A 16743-nucleotide genomic window follows, 5' to 3' on the forward strand; every position below is an offset into this window, starting at 1 on the left:
AACTGTTAGAGCTAGGGAAACTGCAACATTCAACGCGCTTAGACCCTTTCTCTGTGTCAATCAAAATAAAAAGTGAGGAGAAAAAGACGTGTGATGACTGACAACCCTGTTCCTGGAAGAATAGTTTTTAAAATATGTGGCAGATACAGTTTGCCATACTGTATAAAGAAATTGTTTGAAGATGCTACATTTTCCAAACAGAACTGCAGTTCAAATCACACATATTAAATTCTATAGATTTATCATCAGTGGAGCTTTATTCCAAGTATACAGGTAAAGTGTAAGACTATAATCAGTGAATAAATCAGGACGGAAGGAACTCTTCATAATTATGTTGCAATGTTTACAAAAGATATACACAATGATTGGCTTGTGTCTTGTACACATAACACTTATGCCTCCATAAATAAAATTGAACTTTGACACTTAACTTTGACACACTTTGACTTTATAAGTTTGGCTTATGCCAATATGAAATAATGATCTTCCCAATGGCAGCTTAATGTAACGTACACTAAACATGAATGGCTAAATGGACATTTTATGTTTTGTTGAGATAGTGTGCTTATAGACTGCACTGAAATAACGATTTTTCAATGTATAGCTTAATTTGCAGCTAACAAACATGAATTGATACGATAACATGATGTTTGGTTGAGCTGGTTTGCTCAGCTATTACACAGTATCGTGATGGAATAGGATATAAACAAGTCAAATATGAGAAGCAGCCATACCAAATTAAATAATGATGATTATTAAACTATGTTGGAGTATATTTGGTTTGGTCTAGAGTGAGCAATATGAAAAGTGTGTGTGTGTGTATCTAGTATTTCAGAATTTAATGCAAATCAGTATCTACAGTGCAATAAGTTAAATAGTTTCTCATTTAGCTATTAATATTCTTCACTTAATATACATACAGTAGCATACCAGTATACACAAGAACAAAATGTCCATTACCTACACAAAATGTCCACTACCTACATCAAAAGATAATACGTCCCCTCTTGCTGGGGGAGGTTGAAAGGTCTCCTGAACATTTCCTTACTCAGTTGAGTCTGTGAACCTCAGAAGGAGAGGGCCCACCTCTAGCCCAAGACAGACAGTTGTGTGGGTTGTGTTCTCACCTATCATGCTGACTGAAAGCAAGGTTGCTCTATTATCTCCCAAATACCAAGGGAGTTTTTAACATGTTTTGTTTTCTCAAGATCCCTTGAAACACAAACCCATTTGGTGTGGATACTTTTGTTTGCCTTAACTCTTTTCTAAGCACAACCAGTTAAATCTTGATTTTTAAGCAACACCGAGGAAGGCCTCAAACAATTTTGGGAGTCTCCCTGTAAACAAACTGAAAAATCCTGATGTCATAGGGAAGGTATAACATTTGAAGCCATAGTAATTTGCATTTAAGTTGTACTTGGCTTTTCTATTTATTGCAGTTTAAATTATACATATAAGTTTTCTTTATGAACCATTCAAGCTTTAAAACACAACACAAAAAAAATCTTTTTTATTTGATGTGATCCCAAAAGGATTGCCAAAATCTTTGGCTAGATTTGCTTCATTGTGTTTTGAGAGTTAATATATGCCAACTCAGGTTAGTAATACAACCCACATGATATATAAACATGCAATATCATCCATGTGCTCCCCTTTCATATAGAGATATCTGTATAATGAAATAAAAACAGGACAATATAATACTTAGGCTGTATGATTCTTTCAATTCAAAGCTTACTTTAGTACATTATTTACAATTTTGAGAATACCTTGTAAGTAGTTCATTACCTTCCTAACTCCTACTAGCTCTACTGACACATGAAAGATGCTGTAGCAAAAACAGCAGAGTATATTGTGGCAACTTAAAGAAGATATTCTCAGCTGGCAGATTAGATGACATTGAACAAAGCAGTTCTGTTAGCATAAAGACTTTCACCTGTGCAATAGAATGTTCTCTCCCCATGCCCTCTCCCCCTAAATCTTTTTCTGAGGGTTCTCCCAACCCTTTCTGTGCTGAGGGACATCAGATGAGCAGCACAGCTTCACCAAGCTGTCCACTATTGCCATAGACATAATCAACACAACCCCCGTTTGCATCCAAAATGCACGCGCATGCACGCGCGCGCACACACACACACGCCATATTCTATCTTCTATAGCCATATCCCACAATATAACCATTTTGTTCAACTTGTTAGACAGGAACTCATATAGGAAGAATTTACATTGGTATTCTTAAAGCTGCAGCCATTCAACACACTGAAGACAGACCAGTACACAGGCAGACTCTGAAAAGAAAGCAGCAGCAAACTGCTTGTTGTCATCTACATCTCCAAACTAAAATTGACTACCATCTTAGCCAATGGTGTTTCTCTCTAACAAGCCTCATGGGACTAGCCTATTGGCATTTACACACAAACTAAACTAAACTAAACTGGCTAATCTAAACTAAACTGGCTTATCCAGAAACACGACAGAGACACAGAAAGATGGACTAGCTCTGCAGGAAATGTCAGTGCCAACTCTGTGTCTCCATACTTGTTTATAACACCCTAGTGAATAATATCAGATTTATCATCTGGAGATCATCCTCAAAGGTAATATACGACATCACATCCCAGCAATGCCCTTCCTTTTCAACAGTCTTTCTGGACACAAATTTGATATAGAAACAGCAGTATTCAGAAACTGGTGGGACAACACTTCAGTCTCTCAGAGCATTTCTGTTGCTGGCATGAAGGCCACTATCTATCTATCTATCTATCTATCTATCTATCTATCTATCTATCATCTATCTGTCTATCTATCTATCTATCTATCTATCTATCTATCTATCTATCTATCTATCTCTATTTAACAATTGAGTTCTTACTAATACAGAACCAGTATTATGTGACACCTGCAGTACTGCCAGTTCAACACGTGAGGTAAGGCGATCTCATAGGTAAACTGGTCTCAATATGTTAAGAGCTTTGTAAACTAATAGTATCATTTTGAACTTGGCCTGGTAGCAGAATGGCAATCAGTGCAGATATCTGAGCACATTTAACAAATTTCAAAGGGAGGCTCCAGCACAAAGTACAATTTATTTAGCAAACTGGATTCTGCTCCATTAGGTCTACTGAACTTTAGTTTTCATTCCAACTGCAGATATAAAATTAGCATACCGTCTCTAGAACTATATTGTCCTAGAATTCATCAGTGCTCTGGACTATATGGTTCGAAGAGACACATCATTCTTAATAATTTATTTTTATTTTAGCCATTTATTTTCTATAGTTTGGTACTGTTCCTTGTTATTCAAGGATTATTCTTAATTCACCTTTTAGGTAATATATGTATCTCTCTCTGTGTGTGTCTGTGTGTTTTCTACAGTTTGGTGCTGTTCCTTGTTATTCAAGCATTATTCTTAATTCACTTTTTAGGTAGAGAGAGAGAGAGAGAGAGTAAAATTGAAAAACCCAAAGAAGCCATTTAGTGCCTGCAATAATAAAACATAAGAGCATTCAGATTTTGTAGTCTCTCACACACAAATGTACATTCACACTGACAAATCACATTCTGTGGTATAAATGTTTTGTATAAAACAAATCCTACCTGGAATAAGCTGACCCAGTAACTGATGGACCCGAGACAGGCTGAGTACAGCTACCACGACAGTAAAAGAATAACGTTTCCATTTCATGTTGCTTCTGTTCTTGCATTACACCAGCCCAACAACACTTTTAGAAATGTTATCTGTAACAAGGAAAATTAGACAACTGTTTACATTGTCAAACAATTCAGAAGATATTAAACAAAATCTGTGCTGAATTAATCTCTAGAATAGCCACACATACAAACAGCAAAATCTTGTGCTAAGAGACTAAGTCGACTGCTGGCTAAGTTTTCTCATTTAAGAAATGTTGTATTTGTTTGTTTGTTAGATTCCATTTGCGAATCACTTTCTTTATGTGAATCGCTTTCCTTAAACAATCTCTAGCAATTTTACAGTAAAAACACCAACAATTAAAATAATTCCATATGTGAAAACAAAAGAAAAACGATTCCATATATAAAATAGTTTTATACAGTGGTACCCCTGGTTGCGAACGGGTTCCATTCTGGAGGCCCGTTCACAACATGAAAAGAACGCAACCCGCGTCTGTGCATGCACGTGATGTCATTTTGCATGTCTGCGCATGCACGAGTGGCGAAACCCAGAAGTAACCCTTTCCGGTACTTCCGGGTCGCCGCAGGACACAACCTGAAAAAACGCATCGTGAAGCAAACGTAACATGAGGTATGGCTGTACATACAATTAAAAACATTTCCATATGTAAAAACAATTCTATATATAGAATAAAAGGTTGAGAATGGTAATTCAGTTATGAAGTCTATTAAGAAGACACTCAAGGCAATGAGTGTCTTGGTATATAATTGGTATATAATTTTAGGTATGTAAAATATATGAAAATAATGCAACAGTAATCAGTGCTACATCTCTTTCCCCCTCTTTCAGGTTTTCAGCTTCTGTGATATTTAGGTGCTGCTGCCATGGCAACCTACACTGAAATACATCCAACTTCTTGCCCTTCTCCTCTTGTCTGCTTCTTTGCACCTTTTAACCCAAACTGACTAGCACTGTTCTGATGCAGACCTCATGGGGACATTCACATAAATGAACTATAAAATACAGTAATTAAAACACAACAAAATCTGAATCCTACCATATTTGTGCCAAAGCTTTGGGGGTTTGCATTTATTTCAAACCTTATATTCAAAAAAATGATACATTCTTAGATATATTTATTTCAGGTATTTATATAATCCTTGCTATTCAAAACTTCTAAGCGGTGAACTTCACCACTTAGAAAATTCAGTCCACTCAAGTTTAGGAAAATAAACTGAGTTCTGTCCTCTAACCCCTTTGGCACATTGCAAGAATTATAGCTAGGATGATTAATCACCAATTATCAGTTCAAGTTCCCAGAACTGAATTATTTCCCTATTTATTTTAACAAAAATATCATCAACCTTCAACAATATGTAATTGTATTATTGTCACAAAATAACATATTAGAGATACAACAATTTACCAGTTACAGTATTTTTAGTCCCTTTCACAAGCACTTATGTCTACAGAGGCAGCCAGAAATGTGTTGGATATTTGGAGTTCTGGAGATCTCAAATCACTATTGAGCTCCGAGGCTCCCAAGCCCATCCCTAAGTAAATAACTTCACCCTGACACGTAATTTAGGTTTAAGTTTTTGGGCAAAATTTAGGCCACAACTTTATTTTATTTTATTTTATTTAAATAATCTTTATTACCTTTGAGACTTACCAGAAAAGGAAAAATAAAAGAAAAGACGAGAGAAAAAGGCAAAATAGGGCAGGAAAAAAAAGAAAAAAGGCAAAAACAATTCAATAAACAATGTAAAACACAACCTTAACACACTAAATTAAACAAAACAAAACAATAACAATTTAAAAACATATACCATACCATTACATTACTCTATCTTTCATTCCCTTATTTCATCGACCTCCTCTCACCTCCCTTTTTGTATTCCACGTCTATTACTTGTTTTAGCAATTCCTTTACATCTTTCTCTATTTTTATCATTATAAATATCTTATATTTTTTACCTTATTTTCCATTAATACTAAAATACTTATTTATACTTAACTCCTTATAACATTTCTGCTAAAGCCATAAAGTTTCATTCCAACAATTTTTTAACACTCATTAATTATACAATATTTCTATATATAAACTTTAAACTTTCCCAATCTTCTACCACCATCTCTTCTCCCTGGTCTCCGATTCTGCCAGTCATTCCCGTCCATTCCATATAGTTCATCAACCTGGAGATCTTCTGTCCGAGGCTCTTAAATCTTTTCCAAGTCCCTTCTGCAGTTCTTCTTCATGTTCTTTGATGCTAAAGATGCTGAAGAGCAGGTCTCGAGGGGGTCCCGACCCAACCATGCCCCCATTCCCTCTCGACAGACCAGCCAACTCTCCACCTCTAGAATCAAGGTCCATATAATATCTCAAATCATGTTTCAAGGCTCCTCCAGATCCAAAGGCCCCCACAACTCCAATCACCTCCTGACCCAGATTCAGGGTCCAAAAGTCAGTAAATCCCTGCATGAAAGAGTCTATCCAACCTTCCTTCTCCAATCCAAACAGGGCTCCAATCTTCAAATTCTGACTTTTTCTATATTCATTCATAAAAGGCTTCCACTTATAGTCCTCAATTTGCCTCTGTAAGACTGGGGTTTCCACTTGTATAACTTTGGGTTCAACAACCACAACTTTCTCCTTCATCTTCTCCCCAGTTTGTCCTGTCAAAGTAGGTTCCTGTGTCAAATCCTGAACAATTTCTGTATTGATGGTCACTTTTTGTCCCAAATTAATCATTTTTTGTCCCAAGTTCTCAAGTTTGGTAATCATAACATCCGTCTTCTTGTGGAGCTGTTCCAACGAATAGCTTATCTTACATAATACAGTCACTAAGGCTCCTTCTGTCAACATTCTTAAAATCCAAGGTCAATCTCTAATTCTCACAGTTCTTATCTGCAGCTGGAAAAACCCCAGCTCCACTCTTGTAACAATTTCAAAAGCTCCCTCTAGAAGGAAACAGTCTCCACTTGTATCAATCCTTTCAAACACAATTTAAACTATAAAGTTAGTTTCAATTTTCAGTTACTTTTCCTCCTTTTTAAATGCAGAAGAGGAAACAATATATTTCTCTTATGTAACCATCTGTCAACATACTTTCTGTTCACAAACAATAAACTCTCCCAAGACGTCAATCTTGCTGGCAACCCGTTTCCAGGTTCAGAGCAGTGGTAATTTGATTTTCACTCTCTCTCTCCTGCAGGCTCGCTAGATCCAAAATCTCCCCCCTCTTCTCCTGCTTCCAAGGGGGGTTTAATAGTTTTAACCAATGGAGATTTAATCCTTTACAAAAGACTTTCCAAGGCTTTAACTTGCAACGTCTTTGCTTCAGTCTATTTACAAAAAAGGAAGGCGGACTTCCTGTTTAAAACCTTCCCGTTTCGATGCCAAATTAATGAATATAAAGATCCAATTTTCCGTTCTACTCATGAGTAGTTGTTTAAAGTCCAATTGTCCACAGGAAAAAGTCAGCGCTCTCCGGCAACAGCAATGCGGCTTCACTCCGTGAAAGAAGCAGTCGATTCAAAGCACCGCGCCGCTCACCCCACGTTGCTCCGGATCCCCGAAACCGGGTTTCCCCGTGAGTAGGGGAGGCGCAAAAGGTGCCAGCCGAATCCCAGGTTCACAAGCTTCTCCCGCCTGTGATTTCAGTGGGTCTCCACCTTCGCCGTGGCGGTCAGACCCTAATTTCCAAGGAGCAAATTCCTCCCGATCGGAGGAACTCCGCATTGCCTGGAGGCGCCAACCCGGAAGCCTTAGGCCACAACTTTATTGATTACAGCAAAGTGAGTGGTATTGGCTTAGGCATTGGCAACTGACTCCTGCCTCTCTGGCAGGTAGTCTGGAAGGGTAAACACCAAACGAGGGAGCAACATTGATGAAAACCAATCGAAGCTCACCCCGAGGTTCCTATGGTCCTGGCTTGGCCCTAGCCCCTCAAGTGGACTTCAGAAGAGATCAGGACCCCCAGATTCCTTTACCAGAATATCCTTATTCATGGAGGGGCAGGTGATGGTGCACCTCCCCTCCCACACACCTCACTAAGCCACTGCCTAACTGCCAAACCTTACAAAGTTGCTAAGGGGGTAGGTGCAAACCAAGTGGCCAGTGCCATTTTGCCAAATGGAAAAATTCCTACCTGGCCCCTGTTCCAAAACAGGCAACCAACCAATATCCAAAGCAAGGCCAAAGCAGCAACACCAACAAATAAGGACGGGAGGGCGGGTGCTTGGCAGCGCGAAGCAAGTGCCTCAGCCACGTCGTGCTGCCACTTTTATAGCCCCCCCCCAATCATGCCACCTGGATCAGATTGGCTCAAACGGCCTGGCATGATTGTGGGGCCATACAGACAAGGCCTGGGCCACACACCCCGCCTACAACCCAGCGGGGGGGGGGGTGTCTCAGGGGCCCGTGCCTAACCAGGACCCTCATTAAGGAGGATCCCATTTGTTTCAGATTGTATAATGGCCTTTGTGGCATATAGTTTAGAAACAACAACAGAGCACTAACCCAGAAGGTCTCTCAGTATTACTCTAACCTTCTAATAGTAAAAAATAATTGTTCCAGCACAAACTCTTATTGGGTATGTGTTTCTGTTGAAAGCAGGGATGAGGCGGGAGATCAGGGTTCTAAAATATGCATGAAGCCTACATGACTTCAAGGGGCTCCTCAAGTTTGCCTTCCAATTTGTGGAGGGTGGCAGGAACGGTGACTGAGGAGACCAGCTGAATTTGTTGAGGAGTCTTCAAAGCATATATGGCATGTTACTGTTCTGCAATGCACCAGAAAGCAACCCAAATGTACACTGGTCTGATTCCTTCAAGGGATTATTCCTCTTGCAGCAGAGCCATATATAATGACTGGTCATTGTACACAATATTAAGTCTATATACTAGCTAGGCAGACAAATGAACACTAATCCTTTTGTTGGCAGAAGGGAGAAATAAGTATTTGACCTGTGTTGATATTATAACAATCAATATTGATAATATAGCATAATAAACTTTGCTGTTTCCAGAGGGATAGTCACGTTAATCTGTTTGCAGCAAGAACAACAAAGAGCCTTGTGGCATCTTAATGGCTGATGCTGCATAGACATGTCAGTTCATTCCATTTTCCTGACATTTCCCTGCTAATTTTCACATTATATTTGAGCTTTCACATGATGTAAAAGTTTAGTGCTCGTTTCCATGTTATTTGGTTGCACAAAGAAAAAGTTTGCAAGCCTGGAACCCTGGTCTTGGACACCAACGGCAAGGCCCTACAGGGTGTCGAAGATGCTATGCAATTGACTTTCCTTTAGTAAGGCTGCTTAAGGATCCTCAATACCCCCATCCCAGGAACCCATTTGCAAGTAGATTTCCAAAAGGCTTAGGAGCCTTCTTCTCCCCTCCATCATCACCCTCTCCCCTCAACAGCTGTTTAGCAGAGGAAATGATCCTATTTTTTAATGTTTGTTTCACACTAGTATGAATGAAATTTAGTGCAACATGGTGCTGCAGTGTGAAAGGAACGTAAACAATCAGGACAGAACTACCATTATAATTAGTAAAACTAATGCAATACTGAATGCAGCCTGACAAATTTATTATGACATAACCTCATCAGATATCCATGAGTTAGTCTTAAAGGAACCACAAGAAATTTTTACCATAGTTTCCATGCTGTATGAAAATATAACAAAAACAAATGCACTTAAAATTCCCTGGGGTTGTATTGGTTGGTGGCCTTCCCCCCTGCCCCCATTAATCTTGAATATATAAACAAGAGTGGACTTCTGAACCTTTGAGAGAAAATTGGTGTCTTCCGAACTGATATTTATTTGCTCTCTTCACAAATTCCAAAATGCATCCTTGACAAAAAGTTGGGTTCTGAACACTTATGTTAGCTGTTTTCTTCCATCTAGGCAATACAATGAGGATAGTAATCAATAGTACAAGTCCAGTTACTTAGCAACAGTGGTTGCTTGACTGTCCTATCTTCTAACAATCATGACTGCAGGGGGAGAATTTCCACCCATTTGCTGTACATCAGATGACAATGAATAAAAAACAGTATAACAAGAACTTTCAGAATCTACAAGCTTAAACTACATTTTGTTCCTCAAAAGTTTCTTCCGAAGTATTAAAGGGATTTAAGCTGGAGGCGCTATCCATGGGGCATATAAAAGAAACACAAGCTCCTCTCCTGTGGCTGCAATCATTAAGAAATCAATGCCAAATTAAAAGTGCACAAACCCCAAGGGGAAGAGAAGCACTGCAGTTAATATAGGGGAAAGATTTAATCAATTTTTGGTGTTTCCTGCTTCCTTAACTTGGATGTTATCTGCATAAGAAACAACTATATAAGCAATGAAACCAAAGCAAGCAAAAATGATATTGCTGCACACTTTTTGTTTTAATATCTTTGGTTTTATACTGCATTATACTACGTCAGGATCCACTGGGCAAGTCCCTGGAGCTGCACTCTGTTTCTTCAATGTAATGAGTCACCTGGTATTGCAGGTCAGAATAATGTTTGGATACTGTGCTCTCATGATTCAGAATGACTTTGTGTAAGCAAAGAGCCAATTGGCTTCCCCTTACCCAACAGAGTATCAGAGGCCAAAGAAGACAGGCAGATTTATGACAAATTTTGGGAGAAAATTTACTTTCTTTTTCTGTCCTGCCACAATGCGGTATGAGAAAACTTAAATCTATATGGTTTGAGATGTTAATTTACCATGCAAACAGCCCAACAGCATGACTGACTATAATGTCAGTGCTAATTGTCTAAGACAGGCCTTGCTTTAATGATGTTGGTGTATTTATTTTCAAAATAAACTGCTGGGATAATGGAAACTCCAGGTTTGAATAGGGCAACTCCACTGAAAGCCAGGGTGGGGGTTATGAACGAAAATAAATATGTTCGCTATTTTTTGTTCAGCCCCGCTGGAAGCCCTCCTTCATTTATTTTAGTACATCTCTTTTCACCCTGAGAGTAGTTGCAGCCAATCAGTCACAGTTCTCCATGGCTCCTTCCACCCACCCACCACTGCCACCATCACAACTGGCTAGGTAAGAAAACAAAGGGATTTATCTAGTGCTGCAGTACTACTCACATGACATGCATGCACAATGAAACTTCTTCCTTCTCCTTTCACCTCCACTCCAGCCCCCGTGTACCCTTAAAATAAGCTCTGAAGGAGGACCCTCCAGAGCAGTTGAGGAGCAGGCATGCGAGGGAAAGAGGAAGTCCCATCACATGAGCAGAACTCTGCTTATCCAGTGTCAGACACAACACAAAGTGTCCCTGTAGTCAAGTTCTTGACACTGAAACTGGCCACCTTCCCAGCTTCAAGACACTTTATTAACCCCCAGAAGAGAAAAAGGCCGTAGTGGACAATCAAAGGAATAGGCTGAGAAGCCCATGGGCTCGATTTTACTGGTGTGCTCAGTTGATAGTTCTTAAGGCAGGCTTGCAGCACTGTGATCCTTATGTCAGTCTTCACTCTCATATACACTTGGTAAGTCACCAAATGAACTATATCTTAATGTAAGTACTGACAAGGACTGAAAAGGGCAAAAATGACAGACAATCTTTAACACATGACATGCAATGTTCATGAATGCTAGTGTCTGATGGAACTCAGGTTTTCATGATTTTCAATCATTTTGTTTCAGCAAGTTGATGAAAATTGGTGGTCCACATGACAGCTGGTAATTCGTCCTTGAAGTGATACTACTGTTGGACATACTCTTCCTTTACAGTACTGCTGATCAAGCCATAGATCACTGAAATGAACAGTTGTACTACACTTCTTTAACTATAATCCTTTAAGCTTGTCTGGGATAAACTAGATTTATTCTAAAAAGCAGCAAGAAGTAAGTGTTCCCATGATTTGTATTTGTTCAGGGATATGAAGCACTGTTTGCACACTTTGCTATATAGACACAAAAGAAAATTCAGCAGTTCTTTGAGCTGCATTGTAAAACTCCACAGAAATCAATGTCATTATAGCTTTTAATACTAGGAGAGGATGTGGCCCATAGTTATTTTGAGACAGTTCTAGGGAGAAGAAGCATTCTAATCCCTATTGGGCTATACTTTCAATTTTTGCTTTTATTGGGCAAGAAACAGTCTCACTACCACTGGGACCCAAGTTTATACCTATTTATGTTTCATTTTATTTGCCTTTGGGACATCATTAAAGACAGAAAGTAGGTAACACATTTTAATTAGATTAATCCCTACTGTTACAGAAGAATGGAAGTACATAGACCTGTGTTACCAGAGAACACACATCAAAACAAGGAAGGTTTCAAGCAGACTTAAATGTAATTCCAAATCTGACTGCAACCCACTGATGGAAAGTTACAATAGAATACAGGGTTTAACCAAAAGTTGCTCTTTTATTATTTGTAGCCTTTCTATTTTGACATTATTACTATTACATTTTACTGTCTGGTCCTTCTACTTCTAACTTTCATTGATTCTTAGTTCTGCTGCTAGCATGAACTTCTGCATCCTTCTGTGACTGTGTTATACTTTCTCAGTTTCATTCCATTTTATTCACAGGCTTGTATACCATCATCATATCTACTATAAATTACTGCTTCTAAAGTTGTAAGTATAGTTATACTCTTGTCCCCATACCTCTTTTCCTGTCTTTCTTTATTTCCCTTCACTGTTCTTCTTACTAAACCACCAACACCTGCTCCTAAAGTCCATCTCCACCTTTTACATTTGCTAGCCTTATTACTGCATTGTCTTCCCTGCTGACATTTGATTTTTCTACCTATTTGTCCTTTATACACCTCTTCAGAATTATCTTAGCCCTTTGCTAATCAAGGCTTCACAAGTTGTTTAAATACCATTTCATTTCCATTGTCTCATTTTTTAAAAAAAAACTGTGAAATTTAGGCAAGCCCTATTTTCTGTTTTACACTCTATATAATGCCCATACATGCAGCGCTCCCAGCAATGCCATCACTAGAAGATCTTAGACACATGAACTTTGTACAAAATAAAAAAACCCAAGGTCTCCATTCTATCAACTGTTTTTAGAAAATTTGTATTTAGTAACTGTTTCTGTTAAATGTATGTTTCCAGACACATCTCTTAAGTGAAAAAGAATCAGACAAATCGTGCATAGGAAACAGCACTGAGTTTCCTTGCTGTGATGGTGGGAATCACAGGTACAGGGAATCTTCAGTGGTCCTCTAAGTATATAAAACATAGACAACTAGTTATACATGAATGCATTTCATAAAGTGTCTTGACACATTTAAAGTTTTAACGGAATGAGTGACTATCTTACAGATCAGGAAGAAGGGTATCATGCGTAAGTCACTGGATCAGGTGAGATGTTATTGAGCCAAAATACAAGGCATGCTTATGATTAACATTTGAAAGCTCATTTCCATACATGCAGACTGTGCATAATATGCCCTCCCCCATATTGCATGGCACTAGTGCTAAAGAATGTGTAAATCTTATGCTTCCAGCATGCCATGTCAGCATGAGAAAAAGGCTTTCCTGCAACCTGCACATAGCAACAGCAACATCTAAACAGGCACTGTGATAAAAGATTCAATAGTGTAACTGTTTCTGTCCCATTAATCTTCAAATGAATGCTAAACAGTTATCTTAAAAAGTCATGCAGTCCAATCACACTGTATCAAAATTGTAACTACTTGTGAGAAAAGTTTACAAGATTAAAACATTTAGTATCTATAGTTCACTCTATAACAAAATCTAGCTATGTGCCCTGAAATGCTTCATTCAGAAAAAGCAAATGTTGGCAGATTTTCTCCAAAGCTTATATTTGTTTGAAGGGGAAATACAACTTCAGTTAACTTTGTCCTAAGGGAAGATTTTGGATTTTCAAAAATTTTGAAGTATACTTCTCCAAATTTGTGTATTTTATTTGCTTAACAAAAAAAATTAATAGTATTTAGTATGAACTTGAAAGATAGTTTAACAGTCACCAGTATTTTACATTAAAATCTTCAGTATTAAAACAAAGACCACGTTTTCCAGAGGAAGAAAAAAATTCAAGTACATCTTTCTAAAGCCCCGTGGATATGGAAACTCCTCTCTCCCCCCCCCCCAATATATTTATTTACTATAACAATATAACCATGAAGAAATCACAGCAGTTAAAATACACACACACACATTGACTCCACATTTAGAAGACCTAAAACTGCAAACATTTTAAAAAGCCATTTATTTAGCTTAAAATGTTCACAATGCCTCTCAATCTTCTCAGTAGGACCAAAAGGGAGGATTCAATTTTCAAAGATAATTGTGTCAGACAACTGCTTTATCCCTTTTCAGAAACAATCTGATAAGTAGCTAATTACTAGCCAAGTGATTTCAGAGCCACACAGCCGGACCTAACAGGAGACTACTAGAAATTAAAATGTATCCCAGAGCATACCCAGTCACAGCACCCTCTTCCCCAGGAGCCAGGTCATCAAGGGCGAATAAAAGGACATAACAATGATGTTGGGATTAAAGTTGGACACAACTTTATTTAATTCAATTGCAGGTAACCTTGGCATAGGTACTGGGCATGTATCCCTCTCAGCCTCCTGCTGGGGGTCTGAGGCATGACAGGGTCAGTTAGGGGGGAAATGGGACCATTGCAAAATGCGGGTTTACAGAGATGTCATCGTTCCCCCCCCCCCAAGTCGCTGAGGGAAGCTCTATGGCCCTCCTACCACACTTCTGGCGTTATGTACAGAGACTTCCCTCAAGACCCCTCTAACAGGATACTCTGATATAGGAGGGGGTGAGTCACCTCTTCACCCTTTCCTCAAATGTTATATAGGATAACACCCAAGGCCTAAACTGTCACCAGACAACGAGTGCAAATTTAAACCAGGGTCTGGTGGGAAGCCAGCGAGCATTGTGGGGCCAAGGGAAGGGGCCAACTGCCAAAACAAACATGGTGTGGCTCCGTGGGGAAGGAGCTTCCACGCTGGTTTACAAGTGCCGCTCATCCTTGGACCGGGTAAGTGGGCATTGATAGACAGGGAACTATTTCACTTAACTGACAAGATGCGTGGGACACACCTGGAGAAAACAAAACCAGAAAATGACTGTGAAATTCCTCCACACAAAAGAATTTCATGCTCCCTCTCCTCCCAGTTGAATTTGGGGCAGCCTTCACATGGTCATGTCTTCTTTGAAAAAGAGAACTCTGACGTTGCTCAAAACCTTTTTACTTAAGAGATCAAAGGTTAATACAGCAGTGCAAGAATAGACACAGAGCAGGCAGAACAAGACTGAGATGCCCTGCTCTTATGTGCATGTTTTAAGTTAGCTATCCCCAACATGGTGCTCTCCAGATGTGTTGAACTGCAACTCCCATAATCCTTAACGGCTGGCTATGCTGGCTAAGGCTGATGGGAGTTGGGGGTCCCAAAGATCTGCAGGGAACCATGTGGGGAAAGGTTTTTAGTAGTAATGGGAGCTTAAAGTAGTAGTAATGAGTGCAGTGGATGCCTCTACAGTCATTGTTACAGAACAATGTCTATTTTCCCACAGGTGTGTTGCATTGCACTCTTAAAAAATACGTAACTGAAATTGATGCAAACAGTGTTGGCTCCCATTCTTTTCTTTATAGCCTCCTGTGTAAATGAAACACTATACTAAAGAAGGGGAATCATATTTGTACCAATGCAACTCTTGTACAAATCTAAAAATCCCAGAGGTTGTATTGCCTGGGAGATGCCTGACTGACTCCAGCTACAAAAGCAGAGGCTGCTGAACAAACTCTTGAGTAGCAGTATTGTTGCTGTTATCTATATTCATATTTTTTTTTAAATTTCTAGATCTTGTAATGATTTATGTGGAAATTGTTCAGTTATGAAAATCTTTTCATGTAAGCCGCCTTGAGCATGGTTTTCACTATGCAAAGGCAGCATACAAATTAATGATGATGATGATGAAGAAGAAGATGATAGGTGGAAGTAATAATAGCAAGGAAAGATTTTCTGGATTTTGAAGAAACAGCACGCTGTACTAAGGATGTAAAGTTTTAAAAAGTGTACATGTCATGCGTCATCTCTTTCCTTTTAACATTACACACTTTTTAGCCTCAGGAATCTTAAGGTATGCATAAAGAGAAGAAAATGCTTGTTATCCACAGAGAAGAGAGTTACAAAGACTTTAAAGATGTGAACCTTCAACATTCTGTTATCATGTGTAATGAGTTGTAGATCACTGTCAGACAAAACATTTTTCTCTGAAATCTACTGAGCAAGTTGAATATCTACAGAGAGCTTTGAAGAAACCTGTTGTTGGAGTTGGGTAGGAAACAAAGCAGAGGTTCTGTTACAAAAGTATAGCTAGAAGGAAACATGAATGCAGTTTTTTTAAAATATAAAAAATATGTAAATACTGTTGGCAAAAGAAAATGCTAATGTGTTTCAAAGCAACAAATGTTTCTACATCAGGGGTGTGGAAACTTCAAACTCAAAACCCTCCAGGCCTCTCTCTCTAGCACTTGAGACTCTGCCTAGCCAATGACCCCAAACCACCCTTATGTTGCTTTAAAAGGGAAAATTAGAATCCTTATGGTCCAGATACTCTGCATTAAAATTCAGTTGAAATTTGAGAAGCTCTGTATTCTTCCATAAAGTTTTAACACTTTTAAAAAACCTTCCCGAAAACTAGTAGGTTGCTATCAAACACGTCCAACTTGCTGTAAAGAAAAAGACGTTGTACTGTGTAGAGACATTTTTGTTGTAGATGTTCATATCATGGGTGAAGTGACTTTCTCCAATAAAGAACTACTGCATAATAATTCTTAGTAGGGTAAAGGCAGCATCATGAATTCAGGTCACATAGTCAAAATAAAAAAATTCCTTCCAATAGCACCTTAAAGACCAACTTAGTTGGTCTTTAAGGTGCTATTGGAAGGAATTTTTTTATTTTGACTATGGCAGACCAACACGGCTACCTATCTACTTCAGGTCACATAGAAGGTGCAACTATAATAAAGAGACAGCTAGCTAACTTGCAGATCTCTGCACCCTGAAGGACTAAAGATTAGAATAGCAAATATGCTTTCCAGGAAAGTAGCTTT

General features: G+C 38.8%; 1 protein-coding gene across 2 annotated transcripts in view; it reads right to left on the reverse strand.

Moving 5' to 3' along the window:
- ROBO1 (roundabout guidance receptor 1) overlaps positions 1 to 16743 on the reverse strand; it is a 571660-nt gene that overhangs the window by 505826 nt on the left and 49091 nt on the right. For both annotated transcript variants that reach the window (XM_083498490.1, XM_083498489.1), the window contains exon 2: positions 3598 to 3738. In XM_083498490.1, the coding sequence (XP_083354616.1) occupies positions 3598 to 3685 (88 nt within the window). In that variant the 5' untranslated portion in view covers positions 3686 to 3738. The remainder of the gene's footprint in view (positions 1 to 3597; positions 3739 to 16743) is intronic.

This window comes from Podarcis liolepis (genome assembly GCF_965112155.1).
Source record: "Podarcis liolepis genome assembly, chromosome: 4".
NCBI classification, from domain to species: Eukaryota; Metazoa; Chordata; class Lepidosauria; order Squamata; family Lacertidae; genus Podarcis; species Podarcis liolepis.